Source organism: Mesoplodon mirus (genome assembly GCF_964341445.2).
Source record: "Mesoplodon mirus genome assembly, chromosome: 15".
Taxonomy (NCBI): domain Eukaryota; kingdom Metazoa; phylum Chordata; class Mammalia; order Artiodactyla; family Ziphiidae; genus Mesoplodon; species Mesoplodon mirus.
In genome coordinates, this window is record NC_138991.1 from 47,391,679 (window position 1) to 47,416,922 (window position 25,244).

At 45.2% G+C, this 25,244-nt stretch overlaps 1 protein-coding gene across 2 annotated transcripts in view; it reads right to left on the reverse strand.

Moving 5' to 3' along the window:
- Window positions 1-14,918: 14,918 nt before the first annotated feature.
- The window catches only part of PRKCB (protein kinase C beta), a gene marked incomplete at its 5' end in the record, with an annotated part of 311,242 nt that continues 300,916 nt past the window's right edge, over window positions 14,919-25,244 (reverse strand). The window contains one exon of one of the 2 annotated variants that reach the window (XM_082600409.1): window positions 14,919-15,510. In XM_082600409.1, the coding sequence (XP_082456535.1) occupies window positions 15,358-15,510 (153 nt within the window). In that variant the 3' untranslated portion in view covers window positions 14,919-15,357. Of the gene's footprint in view, window positions 15,511-20,051; window positions 21,667-25,244 lie in introns of those variants that run through there. The other variant, XM_082600408.1, reaches the window with a different exon arrangement.

Genomic DNA, 25,244 nt, shown 5'->3' on the forward strand with positions numbered 1-25,244 from the left:
ATCATGTCACTATACTGTTTTTTTTAAACTTCCAAATTTCCCATTTTTCTTAGAATAGACCCACATTCTTTACCTTGGCCAACAAGGCCATGGGTGGTCTGGCCTCCTTCCCTCTTTGCCCTCATCTCTTACTCTATTTTTTCTTGTTGACTTCAAGGCTGGCCTCTTTTTTGTGTTTGTTTCTTGACTGTGCCAAACGCTTCCCCTAACCCTGGCTTTCCTCTCAGTGTTTCTGCCGCCCAGGTTGTACCTCCTCCAGAATCACATGGCATAGATCTCACGTCTTGTCCCTCAAAGGCCACTTCCTCAGCGGGGACTGATGGCAGTGCCTTAACTACTACCAGTCTCATCACTATTTTCCTTATAGCACTGATCACAATCAGCAATGCTGTTATTTATTTCCTTGCTTGCTTATCTGTTTTCTTGTCACCTGTCTGCCACATTGGAGTCTGGGGACAAGAACCATATCTGTCCTCTTGCGATGTCTCCAGGGCCTGGCACAGTGTGTGGCACATAGTGGGAGCTCAATCAATATGGTACAAGTCAACTCAGTGAATCAACGAAAACCCAGCCTTGCTGCATCCTAGCTGGGCGACTTTGGACAATTTCACTCCTTGAGCTCAGTTCCAAACCTGAAAGAAAAGACAATACCATGGGGGTGTTTTGAGCAAAAAAAAATGAAATCATGTGGGTAAAGCCCTTTGCTCTCTGTGTGGCACATACAAAGCTCTCAAGGAGGAGTAGCACAAATCATCATCACTATCATCATCATCATCGTCCCAATTGTTTAAATTTAAGAGCACTGTCAGAAAGGTAGGTGGAGAGTTGCCCAGACATGATTTTGTGGGATTGGAGTCTATTCAGTTTGGAATCAAATCATACAAGTCAAGAAGCTCATTTTTATTTTATTTTATTTTATTTTATTATTTTATTTTATTTTATTTTATTTTTTGCCAAAGTCCAAGAACTGATCATTTTTTTACAGGAACTAATTCACACTAACTGTACGTAATGACAATCATTTATTATTATCTCTCACTGTTCTGGGAATTGACTGGATCAGCTATGTGGTTCTTGTTCAGGGTTCTTCTCTGGTTGCAGTTAGATGGTGGCTAGAGTTGGAATCATCTCAAAGTCTTCCCCACCTGCACATCTGGTGGTTGATGCTGGCTGTGGCCTTGGACCTCAGAAGGAGCTTTCACAGGGAGCACCTTCATGTGGCCTCTGAGTGGCCTAGGCTTCCACACAGCATGGCAGCTGGGTCCCAAGAGTGAGCATCTCAGGACATGGAGCCCGGCAGAAGCTCCATAGCTCATTCTAAACGAGCCTTGGAAACCACAAGGCATTCATTCCATCACATTATATTCGTTAGGAGCCAGCCCAGATTCAAGAGGAAGGGAATTAATTCCATCTCTTGATGGGAGGGCTGTCAAAGAATCTGTGGACATGTTTAAGATCATCAAACTAGTCATATTGAGAGGAAATTGATGTATGGATCAGATGATTCTTTAATAATTAGCAAAAATAAATGCAGTTGTCAAAGGGCTCAGAACATTCATGTCAGCTCATCAATGCATTTTATCTCCTGGTTGGCATTTCAGTATGGTGATTCAGTTAAAGTGCTAGATTTATAGCCATCGAAGTTCAAATTCTGGTTCTGTCACCTATTAGCCTTGTGACTCTGGGCAAGTTTGTTAACCTCTCTGGGCTTCCTTCTCTGTAAAGCAAGTGTGATAAAAGTATAACATACGACAAATGCTGGTTCATGGGGAGCATTCACTGTATGGCGATGACAACCCTAAGCCCCACCTCCTCCTCCAAGTCCTTTACTGTTACAGACATTCCAACCAGACGCGGGGCATGCTCCTTTCAAAAGAGTGAGCTAGCGTGGAGGGCACCTTGCCCACACCCGGGTCACTTCTGGCACTTGAGTTCCGCTCTCCTCACGGTTCATGCAGCTCTCAACTGAGCGCCCCCCCCCAAAGGCTGGCTTCCAGGCTGCTAGGGTGGGTGGGCATAGCAACAGCCCCATCGCAGCCGGCGCGTGGCCAGGGACTCAGATCTGCCAGTGTGGGCGCAAACACTCCCTCCCCAGAAAAGCTGCTTGAAGGCATAGACTAGGGGAAGGGAAGGTTAAAAATAAAGAGTGGTCATGTTCGGTTTTGAAATTAAGGAGAGCCTGGACTCAAAGAACCCTTCGACTCTCTTGCTTTGGGAGAAGCAGAGTGTTGAGGTGGGGGGTGTCATGGTGCTTAGACCCCGAATTCATAGGAACACCTTAGAATTTGGCAACCACACCTCCTGGCTCACAGCCACGGTCTTGTCTGAAACATTCATGTTTCAACTGTTTTCCGGGTCCTGGGGAAATAGTAGCCCTTGTCCTTATTTTGCTTGTCCCTTACAGAGATTTTAAAATTTGAAGTTTGAATGTTTTGGAATCAGGCTTTTGCCCTCCCGGTATCTCCCAGCCCTCCCTATTATCTGTGTCCAGCAAGCTCAGCTACATCAAATACTTCCCTGGCTCTGATAGACACTCAATTTTAGTTTCCATCCCACTTATTTTGGCTTTTCCTGCTCTCCCAACAACAATAAAACTTACATGTATGATGCACACATGGTGTCCCCAGAACTGTGCTCAGTATTAATCAGTTATAACCTCAATTACTATCCTGGAAACCCTGCAAGAAAGATATTTCCCCTCCATAGAAGAGGCAACTTAGGATCAGAGGGGTTAAGCGATTTACCCAAAGTGACATAGTTTGTAAAAATGGCAGGGCTGGTATTTGAAGCCAGGTAGTAGCAATTAGTTAGGCTTTTTTTTTTTTTTTTTTTTTTTTTCCGGTATGTGGGCCTCTCACTGTTGTGGCTTCTCCCGTTGTGGAGCACAGGCTCCGGACGCGCAGGCTCAATGGCCATGGCTCACGGACCTAGCCGCTCCGCGGCACGCGGGATCTTCCCGGACCGGGGCATGAACCCGTGTCTCCTGCATCGGCAGGCGGACTCTCAACCACTGCGCCACCAGGGAAGCCCAGTTAGGCATTTTTTTAGTTGCCAGTGACAGAAAATCCACTTCAAATTGGTTTAATTCAAGAAAAAAATGATGGTGATCGATTGGCTCAAATAGAGTATGTCTGGGTGCTGGGGCTCAAATTCCATCTCTCAGCTCTGGTTTCTTCTATCATTTTTGGGCCAGCAATATCCTTGCAGTGGCAAGATGGCTTCTAGCCTTGCCCAGCCAACAACCTACCCTCTCACCAACCCCAGTCGAAAAGAAAGAGCTTTTCTTCCCCAGTAGTCTTTTTTTTTTTTTTTTTAACGCCCAGGATATGATGACTCTGATAAGAATCAAATCACACAATCATCTCAGAACCAATCATATGGCCAAAGGTATACGATGGGTTTAGGTTACAGCTTTATGCTTAAAGACTTGGGTGGGTGAGCCCCATTCTGAACCATAGTGACTGAGAATGAGGGATGGATAGAACCACAAGGGATATTGGCATGCTCTTTCCAGAAGGGGAAATGTCCATTACATATGCTAGCAAAGAAGTTTATTGCCTTTCTTACAGGCTTCAGAGACACTGAGAACCTCCCATTGAGTGACAGGTAACACACATCTAGGGACTAGATGGATCTATGCCTATAATCTTAGCATCCAAAAGTAGGTGACCCTATAGTCTGAGCTTTTAGGAGACACCTGTTATTATCTCTCCATTCCCCTTTCTTTTTAAAATTATATTACCATTTTCTTTTGGGAAACCATCCATCCCCATGTGATTCAAGAGGACTCTCTTACCTCCACCCTACTCCAGGGGCGAGCATGTGACCCAGGCTTGGCAAATCTATCCCTCTAGCTAAGATAATTAAGTTATACATGGATATTCAAGCCAAGCCAGTAAAACTCAGTCTCATTTTTATTGGGACTATTAGAAAAATTAAATTCTTCTCCCACTAGTATTGCTAGGCTCTGGGGGTAGTGACTGGAGCTTCTGGGGGCCACCAAGAAAATTAAGCCATGGAGAACATTAGATGAAGTCAGAGAAGGACAGCTTTCGATATGGTATGAGTCCCTGGACACATCTGTACCTGAAGCCAGACAGCCCAAGGCTCTTTTAGTTACCTAAACAAAAAAAGTGATTCTTATTCTTTTAATTACTCCAGTTTGAGGTGGGTTTTGCCACATGTAAACCTAAGAGGGTCCAACATGCAAGTTCAATATCCAACCAGGTTTGGGGTTCCAAGAGGTAACAAGGCAGAAGGATGCTCTTCACATTTAGCCAGAGGGAAGGGAAGGGTCTGTGGTCCTCTGGTTTCTGGGAGCAGGGTGTCTGTGGGCTGGGGTCTGTGGGGTGTCAGAGACACTCCTAGTGAGGCTCTATCCCAAACCTTCCCCCCTCAGGCACCACCCGGTCATGTGGACTTTCTCTTTGGAAACTCCCTGGAAGTTACTCCCTGGCTGATAAGCAATTAGTCCTTATCCTAGTTTTTTCCACCTCCCTTAGCAGAAGCCATTCTGGGAGAAACAAGCGTCTGAACATTTTAATGTGAGGCTTAAACACACAGCCTGTAGGGTCTGACAGACCTGTGTTCATGCCTTCATTTGACCACTTAGCAGCTATGTGACCTTATTCAAACCATCTCTGAGTCTCAGCTTTCTCATCTGTAAAATGGGTGGAATAATAACATCCAGCTCCTACAGTTTCCAAGAGGCTAATGTGAACTTAACACTGGTGGAACCTAGGAATAATTCCCTCCCAGAGCTAGCTATTGTCATCATTATAAAGCAAACTATATCCCCCCAAACCCCCACCAATGTTCAGTTTTGTCTGCAACTTCATTTGAAATCTCTCTTTGCTGTGTTCTTTCTTGCTCATGGGCATTTTTGCAGTGGAACTAACCACAGGTAATTGACATTGTCAATTGATTTATGAACAAAATGTAGTAGCCAAGAGCATAGACTCAGGGACTGAACTGCCTGGATTCAAACTCTGCCCCAGTTCGTGGCTGTGTGGACTTGGACAAATGGTTCCGTCTCTCTGTGACTCAGCTTCCACATAAAATGGGGATGATAAGAATAGTATCTGTCTCAATGGGATTAGGTAAATTAATATTTGTCGGGTGTTTAGAATAGGGACTAGCACATGGTAAGGGCTTTATAAAGGTTTGCCATCATCTATATGATTAATTTAGTGCCACGTCAACTACAAATATGGTTCAGTTGTCCCGTACTGACTTGCGGTGGGCACAAGCAACTCTGTGTATGTGGCACGGCTTTGCTGAGCTCTGTTTGCTTGGGTTCTCTCGTGGTCCTGCTAATCCCAACATCACTCAGTGATACACACCTTTATAAATACACACTTTGGTGACAGCTCTGGCCGTGCCAACATTCTGTGTGGGTTTTAAAATTTTTTATGTGATCCATAACAAATTGTTAAAAGCCAGCTTGCATTAAAATCGGGCTCTACCACCTGCTCTTTTGTCTTGAACAAGTTACTTACCCTCTGAGCTTCAGTCTCTTCCACTGTAAAATGACAAAAGTAATAGTACCTACCTTATAGGGCTGTTGTGAGGATTGAATTATTATTATAAAGCCCTAGGATAGGGCTTGGCACATTATAAGTGCTAAATTATTATAAATAATAATGTCCAGTTAATAAGTTCTGCAGATGAAATACTTTCTCCCTCAGATATCCTTAGAAGACTCTTAAAAGAGCTGAAAATGTGTACCCGCTTATCTTGAAGCCTGCCTGACAAATGTATTAAATGGACATATTTTATTTGCACAGCCCAGAGTTTCAAAAAATTAGAATTAGTGGTCCATATTTTAAAATCAGGACATTTTATATAAAAATCCAGATTTCTAGCTTCTTTTAAGGAATGGAAAATACAGCACTGTTGGGCTGCATCCTTGCAGGTTGTCTCTTGGAGAGGATGCCACAGTGGCTGCTCACATCAGACAGGAGGAGGCACTCTCCAGGTCAAAAACTCTTAGCTCACAACCCTCTTATTTTTCTACTCCTAGAATGCTTCATGCATTTGCCTTATCTGCCCAGCTCCTGTAATAAAGAAAATAATAGCTGACACATAAACGAAATAAACTATATTCCAGGCACTGTCTCACTCAATCTCCACAACAATTCTAAGGAAGAGTATTATTGTCCCCTCCCATCTTAAGGATGGGAAGCCGTGGCTAAGTAACTTTCCAAGGTTATGCAGCTGGTACAGAGCAGAGCTGGGAGTTAAATGCTCTGGATGCAGAGTCTGGGTTTTCGCCACCCCACTGTACTCTAGAGTAACCCCTTTATTCTAACCTAGGCAAAGTTTTCTGCAGTTGTATCAATGAAATGGGAACGTGTTCCAGGGGGTCGATATTCAGTTCTCATGGTCATGTTGGCCAAGAGGGCTTAGTTATGGGTGCCTAGGGTCATGATTTGGGAATTAGCTGCCTAATTTCCATGATACCCAAGGACTTAGAATAAGTCCTTGATACTCAAGCTTCTACTGAGAAGCTCCTGCTGGAAGGTATTGAAGTTGGAGCGAGAGTCTCTTCCAACCTGAGTACCTCCCAACTCAGCCCCTGAACTGTAGGGTATGGAGGACAAAACTCATGCCCGGAAGTTGGTACATTCTGCTTATCCTTTACATCCACTGACGCACCCCTTCCTAGATGGCTGTACTCACTTTCCAAACATTCTAAGAATCAAGTCAAGGTGACATATCCTTCTACTGAAGGTGCTACATAGCATTTTTTTTAAATGTGCCCCTTTTTGATAAACATAAAAATCTCACCATGGCCAGGAAATTCCAATAAATCCTCATCCCAGAGCCTGTGATTCTTGACTGAAAAACTCCTCCATTTTCTACACAGCCTTTCCAGCAAAATTTGGTCAAGCTTTCTTTCCTGAAGTCTGTATTATAGAAATAAGACATTTTCCCCTTTTCCGGTAATAAAGTTATATGATAATATTTGAAGATGTTGTTTCAAAATACAACTCATCCCTTATTCCAAACCCTGGAGAATCACTGATCTATGAGTGATTCTCCTGGATTTTTTTTTTTTTTTTTTTTTTTGCGGTACGCGGGCCTCTCACTGCTGTGGCCTCTCCGGTTGTGGAGCACAGGCTCCGGACATACAGGCTCAGCGGCCACAGCTCACGGGCCCAGCCGCTCCACAGCATGTGGGATCCTCCCAGACTGCGGCACGAACCCGCGTCCCCTGCATCAGCAGGCGGACTCTCAACCACTGCACCACCAGGGAAGCCCTCTCTTGGATTTTTAAAACAATGTCTTTACCCAAGTGGTAGCTTTTGAGATAATGTCTGACAACTGCTATCAAATGCTTAACTTTGAAAATAAATTTGCAAAACACAGAAGATGAACAGATGGTCTGTGAGTTTTGTCCATTCTCTGTAGCTTTCCACCACTCTCTGCAGCGTCAGACATAGAGGCATTTGAGCCAACCCCAAGTGGGTGTATTGTGAGGGGGAGGCAAGTTGTCCCCAGGCCTGAACCATACAAAGCAATGGCTGGCTGTCTTCAGGGGTCCTCAGCAGAAGGGCTGCCCCATAAATGGGGTTCTTGCTTCCGGTTTCAGCTGGTGAGGGCAGCACCAATGGGGAAGGGGTTTAAAGTCATCAGGGTCCCCTAGCTGTCAGAGTGACATTAGTTTCTTCTCATCTTGTTTCCTGGGATGATTGGGACTGAGATTCCATCTTCGACTTCACTTGCCTGGTGGCACGCCCACATTGGAAGGGTTTGTTTCAGAATTCCAGTTTGGCCCATTTATCAGTAGTTGAGTCAAACTCTACACTACGATCTTGTCCACACCAGGTGTATTAGCTTCTTAGAGATGCTGTAACAAATGACCAAAACTGGATGGGTTAAAACAACAGAAATTGATACTTTCATGGTTCTGGAGGCCAAAATCAAGGTGTTGGCACGGTCTCACTCTCTCTGGAGGCTCCGGTGGAGACCCCATTCCTCACCTCTTCCAGCTTCCAGCAGCTGTCGACATTCCTTGGCTTGTGGTCACATCCTTCTCTGTTCCTTCTTCATGCCACCTTCTCTGTGTGTATGTGTTACTGCCCTTTGTGTCTCTTTTGTAAAGATACTTGTGATGGCATTTAGGGCCCACCCTGGTAATCCAGGGTAATCTCTTCATCTCAAGATCCTCAGTGTAATTACATATGCAAAGACTCTTTTCCCAAAGAAGGTGAATTTTACAAATTCCAGGGTTAAGACTCAATACTTGGTGTGTGTGTGTTGGGGGGGGCAGTCCTCAACTTACTACCCCAGGTTTTCCCCATCGCTGCTGAAGCCCTTCCCCCACTCATCCCCATTCTGGTTCTTTATTCCCCCCAGTCCTTTATCCCAAGCATCACCCCCGCCCCCCCAGAATGGGGACTAGCCCCACCCTGCTTATGTCACTGGAAGGGATGTTTCACTCCCTTCCAGTCCAGGCCTCTTCCCTTCCGAAAAGCCACACAGACCCCAGAGTTCTCTAAAGAGACTGATGCTGGACTGGTTGAGCTTATTCAGCTGGGAGTCAGCACACCTGTTTGGCTAGATAGTCCTTCTCTGTGTTTTTCTCTTTCATCTCTACGAGGACCACAGCGGTCCGGCACCTCTGCTTCCCCCTGCGCTACTGCAATTGTCTCCGTTGAGCTTCCTTTCTCCCTCTCACCCTTACAGATCCATGTCTCTAAGGTAAATCAGATCACGTCAGCCTGTTGCTTCATGTCTCTGCGGGAGACAGAATAAAGGCCCTCTAAAGGTGTCCCCTCCTCATCCCTGAAACCTATAAATATATTACCTGACGTGGCAAAAGAGATTTGAAAATGTGTTAAAGATCATGAGATGGGGAGATTATCCTGAATTATCTGGATGGGCCCAATGTAATCACAAGGAAGGCAGGAGAGTCACAGGTAAAAAAGATATGACGACAGAAGCAGAGGATGTAGTGATGTGTTTTGAAGATGACAGAGATCTACAAGCCAAGGAACCCAGGAGGACTCCAGAATGTGGAAAAGGCAAGGAAACAGATTCTCCCCTAGAGCTTCCAGAAGGAACCAGCTCTGTGGACAACTTGACTTTAGACCAGGGAGACTGATTTTTGACTTCTGACATCCAGAATGACAAGAGAATACATTTGTGTTGTTTTTAAGCCACACAGCTTGTGACAATTAGTTACAGCAGCAACAGGAAAGTAATACAGTGTCCAGGGGATTCTCACTGAATTTAGAATAAAGTCAAACTTCCCATCAAGGTCTACGAATGCTTACAAGATCTGGCCCCTGCTTTGCTCTCTGGCTTCACCTCCCCCACTTGGCCGAGTCTTGCCTTTCTCCAGTGACATGGGCTATTTTCTGGTCTTGGGAGGCCAGGTCTCCCGCTCTGGAACTTGCTGTCCCTTCTGTCTGGAATGCTTTGTTCTGGCTCCTTATTACGGACCTCAAACTATCACCTTCTCAAGGAGGTCTTCCTTGAGTGTTTGGGTTAAGTAGCTGAGGACCCAGCCATCCCCATCCCTGCCAGTCTCTACCCACCACTCTGCTTTGTTTTCTTCATAGCAGGTACTGCTATCTGTAATGTTATTCGCTGTATTTAATATGTATCCCTCTCAGCACATCAGCTGCATGAGAAGAGGGCCCATGTTTTGTTCCCCATCTGGAATAGACATTAGTCCTAAAGAGAGATTTAATGAATGAATGAATGAAATATATTCAATCATATTCAGGTCTAATGATTTCTCTTTGCAGTGCAGTCATGGGCTGCCTGACACAGTTTCAGTCTTTGTAGCATAATAATGAGGAAGATGGGATCTGGAGGCTTGTTCTGCTTGCTCCTCTCTTCAATCAGAGTTTCCTCCCCCTTTACATCATTTTAAAATATTTTCACCTTCTTTCCCTGTAAGCCCGCCCCTGGGCTCTGTTCACTTACAACTAGTAGAATTTCCTGACAATGATCTCGGGGTCAGATATCCTTGGGGGCTCCTCAACTAAAGTTCCATGGTTCCTTTCAGCTTTCTGTTGCTTAACTAGGGCAGAGATATGAATCTAATGCCACTTGTCTTTAGGGAGGGTTCAAGGAAACTCCTCTGTTTTGAGACCAAGGGCCCTTCAATCTTGTGGGATTAAATAAATGCTGATTAATGTTCTATTTAGGAGAGGCTCAAATCTGTTGATGCAAGAAAAAAGTAATTTCCATTCAGATAAATGGTGTCAGTCTGGCCACCCACACCAGCTCAGAAACGCCCAGTCAGAAAAGGGATGATCACAGTGCCTCCTCCCCACCTTCACTTCACCTCTGAGGATGGGGTTGATCTGGTTGATCAAGATTGAGCACATTCATTGAACACAGTGGTGAGACCCCCCTCTGTCTCCTATACCCCATCCCATATTATATCTCTTAGAGGATACCCTTTACACCTATGCGGTAGGCAGCTTCTGATATGACTCCCAGTGGTCTCTGCCTCACTTATTTATGCCCTTGTGTAATCCCTTCTCCTTAAGTGTGGGCTGGACCTAGTGATGATTCATTTGCAAAAGAATGGCACTTCCCGCTTACTGGTATTCTCACTGTATTGCCTTCTTAGCTTGTACAATTTGATGAAGCAAGCCGACATTTTGGAAAGACCCAAATGGCAAGCAACTGAGGACAGCCTCCAGCTAAGAGCCAGTGAGGAACTGAGGTTCTCAGTCCACTACCTCACAAGGAACTAAATCCTGCCAACAACAATGTAAGTAAGCTTAGAAGTGGATGCTTCCCTAGTTGAACCTTCAGGTAAGACCACGGCCCCTGTCAATACCTCAATTGAAGCTTATAAGGCACTCTGAAGCAGAAGACCCAGCTAAACTGTACCTGGACTCCCAACCCACAGAAATTGTAAGCTAATATGTCTTGTTTTAAGCTGCTAAATTTTGGGGTAACTTGTTAACAGCAATAGATAAGTAATATAACTCACACAATATCTAGGAATTCTCCATGCAATCTAACCCACCTTGGGGTTAGGATCCCACACTGGGATGTAAAGTCAAATCTTCAAATATTGATCAGCTTTTCATTTACTAGGCACTGCCCTCTATGCATTATTTCCTTCTTGCACCTCGTGAGGAAGAGTGACTGGTTGAAAACAGAATTGAATGTTCTTGCATCTTTTGTTTAAACACCATTGTAATCTCAACCCTGACATCTGGCCTGGTATCAGCAGTCCATATGCCAGGGAAACTAGCATTCTATGGGACAAAATCCATAGTGGAGGGAGTGTGGTTCAGTCATTTGGGCAAGAAGTCTAAAGTGCAAACCTTTATTGTTTTGGGAAATCAGGATTCACTTTTGGAGCCACCATTGCTTGTTTAGGAAGTGATGAGCAGCAGAATTCCATGTAGGTCAAAGCAGTTCCACATCAAAATCAGGAAAGATATAGGACCTCAGCTATTTGGCTTTCGGGCTTTTAGAACCAGATATTGATAGGTGGTACTGGATTGGGTGTCCCAGATTTGGTTATTATTTATCTTTTCATTCCTCCCTGGTTTTTCCAGCATCTCAGCTTGTATGTGCGGTGAGAAAAAGAACCATGGCAGGAGTAACAGGTGAGGATCTCAGAACTTTGTCTTCAAGAACCTATAGCACCAGCTCTCAAGTTGACTCTTGTTATCCCACTGGCAAGCCTGAACTTTAGCACCGTATCTTTGTATGTTGAGATTGAAGAGACAAGTAGGGTGACTGACTTCTGGTGATCTATGAGACCTGACCATGGGGCAGCCCAGGAGGTTCCTGGAAGTTTCTTTCCCGTCTGTCTTATTTCTTTGATGTCCCCTCAGTTCAGGAAGGGTGCCCTTGTTGGACTCCGTGGTAGATATAAAGTTGGTCACACATTTTTCCATCCCTCTGTCCATTTGCCTTCGCAATGTGTTTTTACAGTGCCTCCCATCCAAAAGTAGAGTCCATTTCTCCACCCCTTGAATTTCTCTTATGGGAATGCAGCAACCATGACATAAGCTGAGGTTTGAAAAGTGCTCGTGCACTGGGGTTTGATTCGCATTGCTGCTCTTTGTAGTCCTCAAAACCACCACACGAGGAAGCTTATGTTCTAGCCTGCTGGAATGTAATAGAGCACATGGAGTAAAACCACACCATCCCAGCTGAGCCTTCCCTAGACCAGTCAGTCTTGCAAACTCTGTACATGTGAATGAGGCCAGCCTAGACCATCCAGTCACCAGCTGCCCTTCCAGGTGACTGAAAGTACACAGGCAAGTCTATCAGAGAAGCTGGGATGGCCAAGCCAGAAAAACCATTGTGAGTTAAATAAATGGTTGCTTTTAAAAGACACTAAGTTTTGAAGTGTCTTGTTACTCAGTATTAAATAATTGATGTAGACTTATACATATGTTTCTACCAACACATCTCCTTGGTGGATTCTGAGTCCCTGAAGGCAAAGGATTATAATTCCTCTGAACGTCAAATTCAGGCTCTTGCCTTTGGTGGTGAACTTGGCAATGAAACGATGGGGACTCTGTGGATCAAATGCAATGACAAGTGAGTCATTCCTTTAATTGCTTCTCAGTATTGACCTGTCTCTCAGCCTTAAGGAATCTTTGGGGTAACCCCAAATTCCCATCTTCAGAGAACCCACCATTGTGGTTTGCTTCCTCAACATACATTCCCCTTGTTCCGAGAACAGCTTCTGATTTTTATTCAGAGCGTGGTCCCTCACCCAGTCTCAGTTAATGTGGTTTGGGTGGCACTCTACCCCTAGCTCCAGAGGTGCAGCTCCTGATGTATGTAGTAAGCAGTCTCCAAGATGGCACCTAGAGGCCCCCACTACCTGGAACTCTCACCTTGTATAATTCCCTCCCTTTGAGTATGGGCTGGATTTACTGACTTGCTTCTAAAGAACAGAAAACAGTAATAGGATGGGATGTCACTTCTGAGACTGGGTTACTACTGAGATTATATGGCTTCCAGATTAGACACTCTCACTTGATTTATTTTCCCCCAGGGAAGCCGTGTCCAAAGACAGTTCTATGGAGATACCTATCTTGCTAGGAACTGAGGCTGCCAACACCATGTGATTAAACTTGAAGTGAATCCCATCTCCCCCAGTCGAGCCTTCATGTGTGACTGCAACCCTGGCCAACAGCCTGATTGCAGCCTTATGAGAGGCATTAAACCAATGAAGCCACACCACCCAGATTCCTGCCCACAGACACTGAGAGGTAATAAATATTTGCTGTTTCAAAGTTTTAGAATAATTTGTTACACAGCAGTAGGTAACTAATACAACTTAGGTCTGGCCAATCAAAGTGCCTCACCCACCATTCCTCTCCACCCCAGATACAGTGCTTGGTTCAGGGATGTACATGGGACCAGGCTGAGCCAGTCAGAGGAAACTACAGGGCTCTTACAGGAGCTCCCACTCTGTCTCACTGGACATGATCCCAGGAAGATAAGTGGCTGGGACTTCTGCAGTCTTCTTGTGCCTATGAGTGGAAAGTCCTGGATTTTGTTGGTCTCTATATGCCCAGCACCCAGAACTATGCCTGGCTCAGAGCTGGTGCTCAATATTTATGAAATGAAACTGGTTTATATCTAGCAGAGGGAGAAAATATGTGGAGCTGGCATGAAAAAGGGAGGAATCAGAAGTAACAATAGCAACCTCTTTTCTAATATCATCTTAAATGGAACATGCCATCACACATCTAAAGAAATCCACGTATTTTTGTTTTCTAAATGTGATGCATTGAATACACAGTTTCTTCTTTTAAGTTGGCTTTACCCAATTTTAACTGGCAGAGTTTCTAAAATTCTGCAGAGTACACTAAGATCAGTGGCTTCACTGTATCTGCCCAATGCCCATTTCCTGGGGGTCTTCCAAGGAGGGAGGAGATGAATAAATTCTGTGGAGTCATGATGTACTTGGTGTGACAGAATTGCTCTTTTCTGCTACCCTATGGCATTAGCAGCTACAAAGCCATGTGTTACCAATTGGACTACTACATCTTTCAAAAAGAAAAGAGAAGCATGATTTCATTCAGAGAAGGTGTCAGGCTCACGCCCAGTGATTCAGTAACGTGACAGTCTGATCTCAGAGAGAATTGGGCTCCTTATCATGCCATCAGCTTTTAGCAGTGATCTCCCTTATTTTCCCTTCCTCTTCTGACCTCCTTGGGCAAGTATGGCTGTTGAGAAAAGGGTAAACCCCTGTTTGTTTTGTTTTGTCTGTTGCAGATACTAATTTGGGAGAAAATAGTAAAAGGTAAGTAGTTTTACAAATATGAGTGATATCCTCATAGACCATGGAAAGGTTCTTTGTGTCCTGACTCCAGTCTCCTTGCTGACTTTTGTCATGGCAGCAATGAAATTATGTCCTGTACTTTGTGCTTGAGGATTTAATACACACAAACCACTCAAATGGATGACTGAGCAGATACCCTGATTATGGGCACAGGAAAATATGAAGGTCATTAAGCCTGTGACTTGCAAATGGCAGAGGTCTCAATCTCAAATGGCTAGAGAATCCAGAGAAGTGGATGAGAGCATAGTACAATAGGGGGTGGTGGAGACTGTGGTAAAATAAGAGGATGCACTGCTTTTAAAGGAGATAGCCATTTTTCAGTTCTGTTGAATTATTTCCACATGGAAATGTAGGCCCAATGCTACCAGTCTTCTGATTTTTTTTTAAAGTGAATCTGAAAGTCTAGAAATTTACATAAAACTTCCATTTTTTAATGTTGACAATGATTTCAATTAAATGAAATTCTGTGCAAGTGAAACGAAATTCATCTACGCATCAGCCTATGGCTCTCCAGTTTGTAACCTCTGTGCCAGACTCTATTTAAAAGCAGACATGTAAACAAGAGTTTGCATATATTAACTCAGTTTAATCATATCAATTTTTAAACAAAAAATTTCCTCCAAGAGACAATAGTTCACAGTAACTGCAAAGCTTACTCACAATTTAAAAATACCAGTCATGCTTAGCATTCAAGGGGGATATTATAGAATAACTGTAAAAACTTTTACCAGGAACATTAGCTTCTGACTTTAAAAATTACAAATGCTGAAGCATTTTGGTATCAGACACAGTAGTTCTGATACCGTCTGTTCATTTGATGAGTTTCTGGAAGTTTGGAAAATTGTACCTCTATAATTGGATAAAGCGCTTACTCTAAACTAAACATTTTCAGATGTAGAAAACAAACTAGCAAGCTACACATACAAAGAAAAGCCCTCTAGGACAAGCTCTCCACGTGTGGAATGCCAGCATATGCACCATGAATCCTGGAAGACTAGAATAGATACATACACTTGCCCTGAAGTCTTATACTCCAGGCTTACAGTGGAGTTTGCATTCACCTACACATTAATGACAAACTCTGGGTTAGTATAGGAGAAGCCAGCAAATTCATTTTGGTCCAAGTTCATGATGAAGAGTTTATCAGTAGGCGTGAGTTCCACAGGCTGTCTGGTGAACTCTTTGTCGAAATTGGAGGCGTCTCGCTTGTCTCTCTGCCAAATGGAAAGCAAACACATTAACACAGCATAAGAAGAAGGAAACGTGACCAAGACGTGCCAGTTATTGGGAAGCTGATGACGTCTCATGGGCAGAGTCAGGAGGAGCCCTGTGCTGACAGGGTTTAGCAGCTGTATTGCAATACTATCCCCTAGCTTCCATTTCACATTGTATGTTGGCTTCAGGAGAGAAAACTTGGTGGAAATTTTCTAAGAAAAGAAATGAGACCTTGACTTTCTTTAAGGATTGCCAGAAAGTGAGGTGTCTGTGTGTGTGTGTGTGTGTGTGTGTGTGTGTGTGTTGTTTTCCTTGGCTTTGAGATGAATTGAGTTGGAAACTACCTCTGACCAGGTATGATGTCATAGAATTAGTCATGCAGTAGAGAGTCCAGGAGGAAACGATCCAAGAGCGCCCCCTGTGGCTAGGAGGCTTCTTTCTTTAAAGAGGAGCGGAGCCACACGACCACTCAGCTCCCCAGAAGGCAGAGTGGCAAAATGGGGACATCAGATCACTGCTCAATGAAAGGAACAGATCACTATCCACCCCACATTCCCTGGTGCGATTTAGGCTTTGAAGGGATGCTCAGAAATCCACCCACAGACCAGAATTTTGGTCTTCAACAGCCAGAGTTTCTTCCAAGGATGTTTACAGCAATGTATCTAGTCAACAAACTCCTAGTCTGGAAGGGCAGCTTTAAAACATTCTATTCTAGTTAGTCTGGCATTTTCTTTTTTGGGGGGTGGGGGTGGGCATCAATCCCAGTTTACTAACTGCAGTTTGGGGCAAGTTTCACCAGGGAATGTCAGAGCGTGGGCTCATAACAAGATCTCACATCTGGATGATGCTCTCACCTCTTCAGGGTCCTTACCAGCCTATGATCTTCCCATCCTTACCACCCACCTAGGGGCAGGTAGAGGTCCTCGCCCCTGGTGCTTTGACATATGAGAAAACGAAGGCACCAGAAAGTAAAGTGACTTGCCCAAGACTGCACAGTGGGGCAGTGATTTTTACCCAACCACATCGCACCTAATTCTGCTTCATCTCGGCCTCTCTGACTGGGGGGAAAGCTTGATGGCTGGTTTATTGCAGGACAACCAAGGATAACGTATGGGTTTCACAGGTACTGGGCAGGTTACCTGGCTGAAGCCAGAGTGGTGTCAGATTGTAAAGAGGGGAGGGTCGGTGAGGATTGACTGATTTGCTAGAATTTGGTCAATGGCCATCCATGCTTTAGGTTTAACCCCTAAAGCGTACTGACTGACAAGGATTTCTCATTACTGGATTCATCTCCCTTTGCAAAATAATTCTCGCAAGAAGGCCTTCTTTTTGGCTGCTCCCCTGAGACAGGTAAAATGTCCCTAAGAAGTGCCTCAATTACTCTTCTGTAATGTGTATGTGTAGGGGTGTAGGAGTTAGGGGGACATGAATAATGCACTTCAGTAAGTGTGGCCAGAGGGGAGTGGGCTGAAGATGCCAGTGGAGCTGTTTTCTGGACGGTGGACCATCTCTTACCACGCCCCACCTACTCTGCTTTGTCTTGTCCTGCCTGCTGTCAGCCTGTCTTGTGTTGTCCCAGGCACTGAATGTGTTATTTTGCGGTGTTCAGAGAAAAGCTTGAATTCCACGCCATCCTTTCCTTTAATATTGCCTGTGCACCCCTCTCTGGGCCCCACAAGTCCTACTTTAGCATCTTTTTAATTGTCTTCATTGCACTTGCTGCTGTCAGGAACTGTCCTTATTATTTATTGCCTCTTTCCAGGAGGGCAAGGTCCTTGTCTGTATATTTCCAGTGCCAAGATTTGGCACATGGCAGGCCTTCCACAATTATTTGTTGAATGAATGAGTCAATGAATGAAGACTTTATGAAAGATGAGCCTCTTTGCTTTCTCCAACTTACAGTTGCCCCGAGGGCTAGAGATCATACTCTATAACAAAACAATGGAATTTGTTCCCGTTGATCCTATGGGTCTCTCACAGGGGCCCCTGTCCATTGTGAGCCCCAATATGGACAGAACTGTGTTAGGTTTCTTCGAGATCTGAGAGCTCCAGGGCTGGGTGTGGGCCCTGGGTATATCTGGGGCTAGAAGCAGGCAGCTGTCTCCTTTCAGGTCCCCCGCCGTGGCCTTCCCTGCCTGTGGGCATCCAGAAGAGGTTCCCTTCCCACCAGCCCCAATATTGAAGGCCCTTCCCCATGTGTTGTTCTGGTGATGACTCAGGCTTCCATCGTTCACATGGTCTAAATAGGACTGGCCATTATGGGCAGATCGTCATAGAAAATACCCCTGAATTTTATCCTAGCAGTTGGGAAAGAATGGGCCTCTCTGTTGGGACAATTCCTTTCTGGGTTGATAGTATCTGAAGCCACATGAGAATAGTTTCACTCCTCCAAGGAGGGTTACTGATTCCACTGGCTTCCTATTAATTCCCCAAGAAGGTCACTGCGACCATGGCCCTGTGCTTTCTTAGAAGAGAAGCAGGTTAGTGAGAAGTCCAAGAAATGAAAAGAGAGATTCTAAGATCCTGGTAGACAACTAGCCATGGCTGACCTGGACTGTGTTTTGGTTCCTTTGGATTATCTTTTTAGTTTCTTTTTAAAAACTTCTCTAATTTAAGGTCTTTTGGAAAATATCACCCTGTCTCATCTAGAAGAACCAGGTGGTGTTAAGCCAGGGGCAGTGTCTCCCTGAGGGCCAGAAAAGGTAATGCCTGCAGGAATCTGAGTGATGCAGCCCAAAGGTGAGATTCAGGACTCGGAACCGAGCTCTGAAACCAGTTCCCTCTCTCCATACAAGCATCTCCATACAGGTATCTCTGCTCAAATCTTGGTGATTCTGTGAGCTGTTCAAGTATGGAGACTGTGCCTTTGGCCTTCTGGAAGGAAACTCACCCCAGTTACCCTCTTGCCTCTCTTTCCCCACCATTGCACTATATGATTGTCCCACAAATCTGGGTCAAGAGGGCACTGCTGCATCTCCTCCTTTAGCCTCAAATGTGATGTCCAGAGAGAAAGCAGAGCCCCATAGGCTTTGGATGGCTTCTTCTTTCTTAAAAGAAGCCTTCCCTGATTAACCCAGAGACTAGTTATCTCTAGATTACATCATGCTTTTAATTACTTGTTTAATGACTGCCTTCTTGGATTGCATCTTCATGGTTCCCCACCATGCTCCTGGCACCCAGAATAGAGCCTGGCACAGAGTCGGTGCTCAATAAATGCTGGTTGGGTGAATGAATGGAAGGTGGAATACATGGGCGGTCGCAAAAATAAATTCAAAATCTTCCTTCTTGGATACCTTTGCAAAGTATTCCCCTGGGATTATACATGTTGAAAGCTCTGTTTCTCAGTCTCCTCTGCACTTGAAATGTTGATAGAAAAGGCAACTGCAGGAATTCTGACTAATGATCCCTCTCTTTCACAGAAGGCTTCCCTGACCAACCCTCAGCTCGGTGTGTTAGGGGAACAGAGACTTCAGCTCGAGTACCTATTTCTGCAAACTATTAAACTTTTGAAAAATAATGGCAGCAATTTGGAAAATGTAGAGTGCAGTGTGTGTGTGTGTATATATATATATATATATGTATATGTATATATATATATACATATACATATATATATATATATATATATACACACACACACACACACAGAGTATATTCTTTCTATTTATCTCTATCTATCTATCTAGTTCTATCAGTCCATCCATCCATCCTACATTGTTCTCTAAAGTTGTCTGTAAGCTTTTATTGATGGGCCAATATTTCTCCATCATTTTTAATCTTCCTGAGAGCATATCCAAGGAAAGGCCTGGTGACCCAACAGCCAGGTGAAGGACCTCAAATAACTTGTCTGTTGGTGGGCACAGCTCAGAGATGGTAGTAACAGAGCAGAAAGAGGCCTGCACCGAGAATCAGGAAACTGGGTTTGCATCCCAGCTGGCTGACATTGGGCAAGTCACTTCCTCCCTCCAGATGCTGGTTTCCCACCAATAAAATGAGGAGGTTGTGCCCCGATTTCCCTCCTTCTCTTGCCACCTGAGTTTGTCAGCCAGGACTTCATGTATGCGTCCCCTGACGTCTAGATTGCTACCACCGTGGCGGCAGCAGGGCTGGTCCCAAAGCCCGCATCAGGGAGACGAGAGCGGGCAGAAAGCAGTGAAGAGCAGGGGGCTTTGCCGAAGTGGAGATCAAATCATGGTTTGTTTAAAGATGAGAAGTCTCACTTCAAGGACATTTGTCAAGTCTTTCAAGTTCCCTTGATGGTCTCTTAGAAGCCTTGGCACTTCCAGAAATCACTGGACTTGTGACAAGAGTTGTCTTTAGGGCTGCCTGAGGACAGCAGGGGACAGGAGGCAGGGATGGGGGACCACCTGCTGTCCTCATCTGCTCAGATGGGAATGGGATTTCTTCCACCCAAGGGGTTTCCTTGGGCCTCTGGGGGCTCATAAACCTACTTGCTAGAAAGGTTGAGTGTGAGCTGGGAGGAGTAGCAATTTTGACAAGAAAATCAAGAGCCCCAGCCAGGCTCCCAGCTGGACCCTAAACTTGCCTCTGGTGGGAATGTGGGCCTTGAGCTCCGATATTGCTGGAGGTTCCCCTCACCAGCTCACCTCACCCCATCACAGGCCCCCAGGAGTCCCTGAATGGTCCACAGTCCCAGCCTCTCTGACCGGCTAAACACTGGGGCCAAGATTAAGTTCTGGGTTTAGTTTTTTTCTGTCGTGAAGCCTCAGGAGGCCCCATTTTGTAGTTTGGGTCCACGTTTTTCAAAGAGAGCCATTTTCCTTGAAATAGTATTTCTTCTTTCTTGCTTTTTTTTTTTTTTATTGTATCTCGATGCTAGAAGAAAAGTGGCACATAACAGACATCCAGATACGAACATTTCCACAAACATCTTGCAAAACAACATCAAAGTGAGGAATACAACTGTCTATGCTTTCAAGAAATGGTTTTTCTCAGAGCACTTAATTAGCTTTCTGAAGCCAATAACAAACCTAGACAAATCCCATCCACACAGGCACGGGTCTGCCAGGCTCCAGAGCAGTCTTCTTGGTAAATCAAAGCAGGTCATTGTGGTTAATAACATTTGGACACGTATTTCAAAGCATGTGTAACAAGAGTAATTTTTTTTTTTTTGGCATTTGAACAACAACAGAAATAAAACCCCAAAGCAAATAAACTTTGAAATGTAATGTAAAACCATGGCCCTTCAGGACCTTGCTAAAGTGACCATGTCTTTTCAGGGAGTGGGTCCAAATGCCCTTTTCAAGTAGTTTGGGGATGAAGGTGATTGGGGACACAGGGAATCAGAGCTTACAGCGTCGAGGTAGCACCCAAGCTGGTTGCCTTATGACTCCTTGAGGTGCCCTTAGATTGAAACTGTCTCAAAGCACAGTCTTAGAATTTTAAAAGGGCTTAGATAATCTTCTGAACTTTGAGTTTTAAAAAACAACAAATAAAATTTTATGTTTAGCGTGTTCTTTTCAAAGCTCCCAGTGCCTCCAAACCAGGCAGAACGGAGGAAACTCCCTCTAAGTCAAAGCAACCACCTACTTGGATACAAGCCAAGCTCCTAGTCCAGAAGTGGAAGAATACTGCTAGCATCCGATTATCCACTCATTTGGCAGGAAAAGTCTAGATTGGATGGTTGGGATTGGAAAATGTGTGAAAATGGCAGCGCAGGAAAAAAGGAAAGAAAGCAGGCATGTTCTGTCCCCACTGGATCTACTTCGCTGACATGCTGGGGAAAATAAGTGCTAAAAGGACTTTGATAATGTGCTAATTATGCAGCCACATTTTCAACATGCCATCTGCATAATCCCATCTCACAGAGATGCTCCAAACTACCTGAGGACATTTGGGTCCTGAAACATGGTCACTCTAGTTTCATCAGCAAATAAAACATGGATGCAACTTTGCAATAAAAAAAAAAAAAATGTCACCACAATAGCCGTTGAGCTTGAATGACAGAAATGAAGGACGGAAATCTACACATCTACTTAGCTCTTGACTTCAGGTTTTAAAAATTCAGAGTTAACAAAGGAAAATCCTTCGAATTCTGATTGGTCAATATTCCTGATGACTTCCTGGTCAGGAGGTGTTAGGACTGGTGGATGGCGGGTGAAAAACCGGTCGAAGTTTTCAGCATTTCGCCCACACTATGAGAGGGGAAGAGAAGAATTTGTGGTGGGTGGAAAAAAAAAAAAACAACCAAAACAAAACAGAACAAAATAAAACTGGGTGAGGTTTTCTCCAAACCCTTCCCTTTCACTACCTCAGAGAGGTTGTTTTGATGATCAGAAATGAAAGCAACATAAAATGCAAAATTTTCACGACCGTTGATTGGCACATGACGCTGGGCTCCCGACCTTCAGTTCCTGTAGCTCGTGAGCTGCCTCTGGTATCCTTCTGGGCAGTCAGGAGCTGGATGGCAAAGGCATGGGATGGTGGGGCTGGTGGCATGTGGCATGTTCTCCCGACCCCACCCCAAGGAGTCAGCCAAGCTCATTTTGAAGGAGATGTGATTAAGGTGCCTGAGATATTTCTTGGGCACAAGATGCAAAGTAATGACACATTTATACATCACCTTGGAGATCCCAATACTAAGCAGCAGGTCCCTCAAAGCACTGTCCTCTGGCTCTCAGTCATCTCTGGAGATGTCTCCAGTCAATGGAGAAAGAGCTCAAGACCTGGGTTTGGTGCCTGCAATGGCTGGGCAACCACCAGGCGTGATGTCACCGACCCTTAATTACAAGGTGCCAGGAGGTAAACTCAGCCATTCTCCCTCCAGGTGGGAACAAGGGGTGTGGGATGAAACCCAACCCAGTGCTTTGGTGAGGCAATCCAGCTCTAGAGGGAAAACCATCGCCATTTCTCACTCATCCTGCTGTCCTTCTCTATGAAAAGGTCCTGGTCTGAGGCAGAGTGATAACATATGTGTGTGTACGTACATGTATACACTCATGCGTGAGTGCACACACATGCACACGCCAGTTCTCATCTAATGAGAAGAGATGAGTCAGTAAATCTGGCCTTCTTTGTTCTTCACCAGCAAACCCGTTTACATGAAACCTCTAAGTGTTTCAGCATCTACAGGAGGCAACCACAGCCTAATAGCATAGTAGCGGCAGTAGTAATAATAATAATTATGATAGTTAATATTTATTATGCATCTGCTATGTTCTGGGCACCCTGGAATGCCCTTTCCTTGTATTATCTTATTTCATCCTCCCAATGATCCTATGAAGTGGGTATTACTGTCATCCCTATTGTACAGATGAGGAGACTGAGGCCAAGGAGGTGATGTCATTTGTTCAGGGTCCCGCTGCTAATGAACAGGAGAGCTGCCACATGAGCCAGGTCTGTCTGATGTCAGAGCCAAGCTCCCGGCGCCATGTGGCAAGAATGGTTGTTGGCTGGTGACTGACCGCATGGAGTGGGGTAGGGGTGGGGGGCAGGGGGGAGAAGCCAAGGATGGGGATCACGAGGTCTCTGGTTTGAATGACAGAGAATATGCTTATATCAATCACCAAGAGAAAGAATGTGGGAGAATTCAGAAAGATGACTATTTCCATTTTGGACATGATGACTTTGAGGGGCCACTGAGATTCTCGGAGATGATCTGGGGGAGTCAGAAGTATGGGTTCTGGAGCTCAGGAGAGAGGTCTTGAAAAAGTTTTTTTAAAGGACAGACTATGGAGGGTAGAAAAAAAGATAATAACAATAGTAATTAAAACCACTGTGCACTTTTTAGACAACTGACATTTGCTAAGCGTGTTGCATACATTAGCTTTTTAATTCACATAACCACCCTGTGAGGTAGGTATTTGATTGTCATTTGTCAAAGGGATTATTGCCCCTAACACTTAAAGCGGTAAGAAGAGAATCAGGAGAGAGCTGAAGCAGACAAGCTGAGGATGGAGAGGAATCCAAGGAGAGGGCACTGTTACAGCTGAAATATCTCCAAGAGGTCAAGCAGGAAAGTTATTGAAAATGGGCCATGGCATTTGGTAATTGGGAGGAGACTGATGAGAAAATGCAGGGCTGCTGCTGAACTTCAGTCCTCGGAAGAGGGAAGATAAGCTGAAAAGCCAAGCAGTACAAGCTCCTCTTTCAAGCTTATGATCAAGGGAAGCAGAGGTATTGGATATGTGTGCAGGAGACCGAGTTCTCAGAGAGCCTCGGCTCCTGCCCGCTTCCTATTGGGAGAGAAGGAAGCCCACGCACCTGCAGACATGGGTTTGAATCCTGCCATCACTGACCGCTAGTTGTACAACTCCAGTCAAGTCCCTTCAAGTCTTCGTTTCCTCTTTTGTGCCCTATGGGGACAATTCTGACTTACATTTAAGCAGCATCATTGGGGCTGTGTCTAAAATAGACCGATGGGTGGACAAGGGGAAAAGGTGGAAAAAGTGAGACCAGTCAGGAGGCTGTTGCATAATCCAGGCAAGAGATGATGGTGGCCTGGAGGAAGATGACAGTGGGGGAGATGGGAAGATGCATTTGATTGGGAGGGGGTCTACTTTGAATTTAAATTTGACATGATTTGCTGATGGATCGGACATGGGGTATGAGAGGACTTGTGGTCTGAGTTACTTGGTGAGTGGGGGACACGAGAGGTAAAGCGTGTTTGTTGGAAGACATTGAGCACTTGGTTTCATTCATGATAAATTGGAGAGTCCAGTGGAGGCGTCAAGGGTCAAGGAGGGAGTCCCCTCGCTGCGGTGTGGGGACTGAAAAGGAACCAGCGCTAGACTGATGGCAGAGGCAGCGGGGAGGGTAGAAGATGGTTGCGATCGATCATCCAGAGGAGAGAGATGGTGGATGGGAAAAGAGGGTGGAGCAGCAGGGATGGAGCTGGAAAAAACAAAGAGGTATTTGTGGCAGGGATGGAGGAGTGGGATGGCATGTTACGAGGCAGCCCGGCGGGTGTTTCTGGGTGTTGGGACCTCAGCCAGCCAGTGCAGGAAGCCTGTTAGCTGAGACACAGAGAGTCTTCAGGGGCCATTTTTCTTTAAAAAACCATCCATTTCCTATCCACACCAGAAGGCTGTTGCTCTGCCGGGGCCTCCCCAGAGGCTGTGATGGGAGACAGAGAAACAGCTTCTGGAAGCTCCGCAGCCTCCTCTCCCATCACTCCCCGCCCCTGCCTGGAGAACAATGAAATCTTTAAGTGAGATAGCAGAGAGGAGATGCAGGAACAGGGGTTAACCAAGGGGGCACAATACAGCGGGAGTGTGATTTCCTTGCTAATAAGCAGCTTACGAGGCTGGCAGATCACAGCCTCCCTAAGTGTTTCCGTGTTTTTCAAATGGAGCTGTCACTGCCCATTAGCTTCAGGAGCGCTCCCTAAATGGAGACGTCAGCCCTTGGGAGGCACGGCCCTGATCAGCTCTGCGCCTGCTGTGTCCTTGGAGAACAGGCAGCTCAGCGGCTGGGATCTAATTGCAAATGCAGCGTGGACCACACCTGCTTCTCTGGCTGTCTTGGGTGGATGCTTCAGCCTCACTCAGTGGTGAGAAGAAAACCCAACCCCCTTGTCATCACTGGGGCTCCTGGAACAGGAATGGGGGCCAAAGCCAACTAGGTTATTTAAAATCACATGGAACCCCTTCCCGGGTTGGAGAGGGGAGTGAGGATCGTGACTTGTTCCCTTGTGCCTCCGAATTTAAGAGCCAAGACCGTTTGAGAAGCTTATCCGTGAGCCTTTACATGTGAGCTCTTCTTTTCTTTTTCT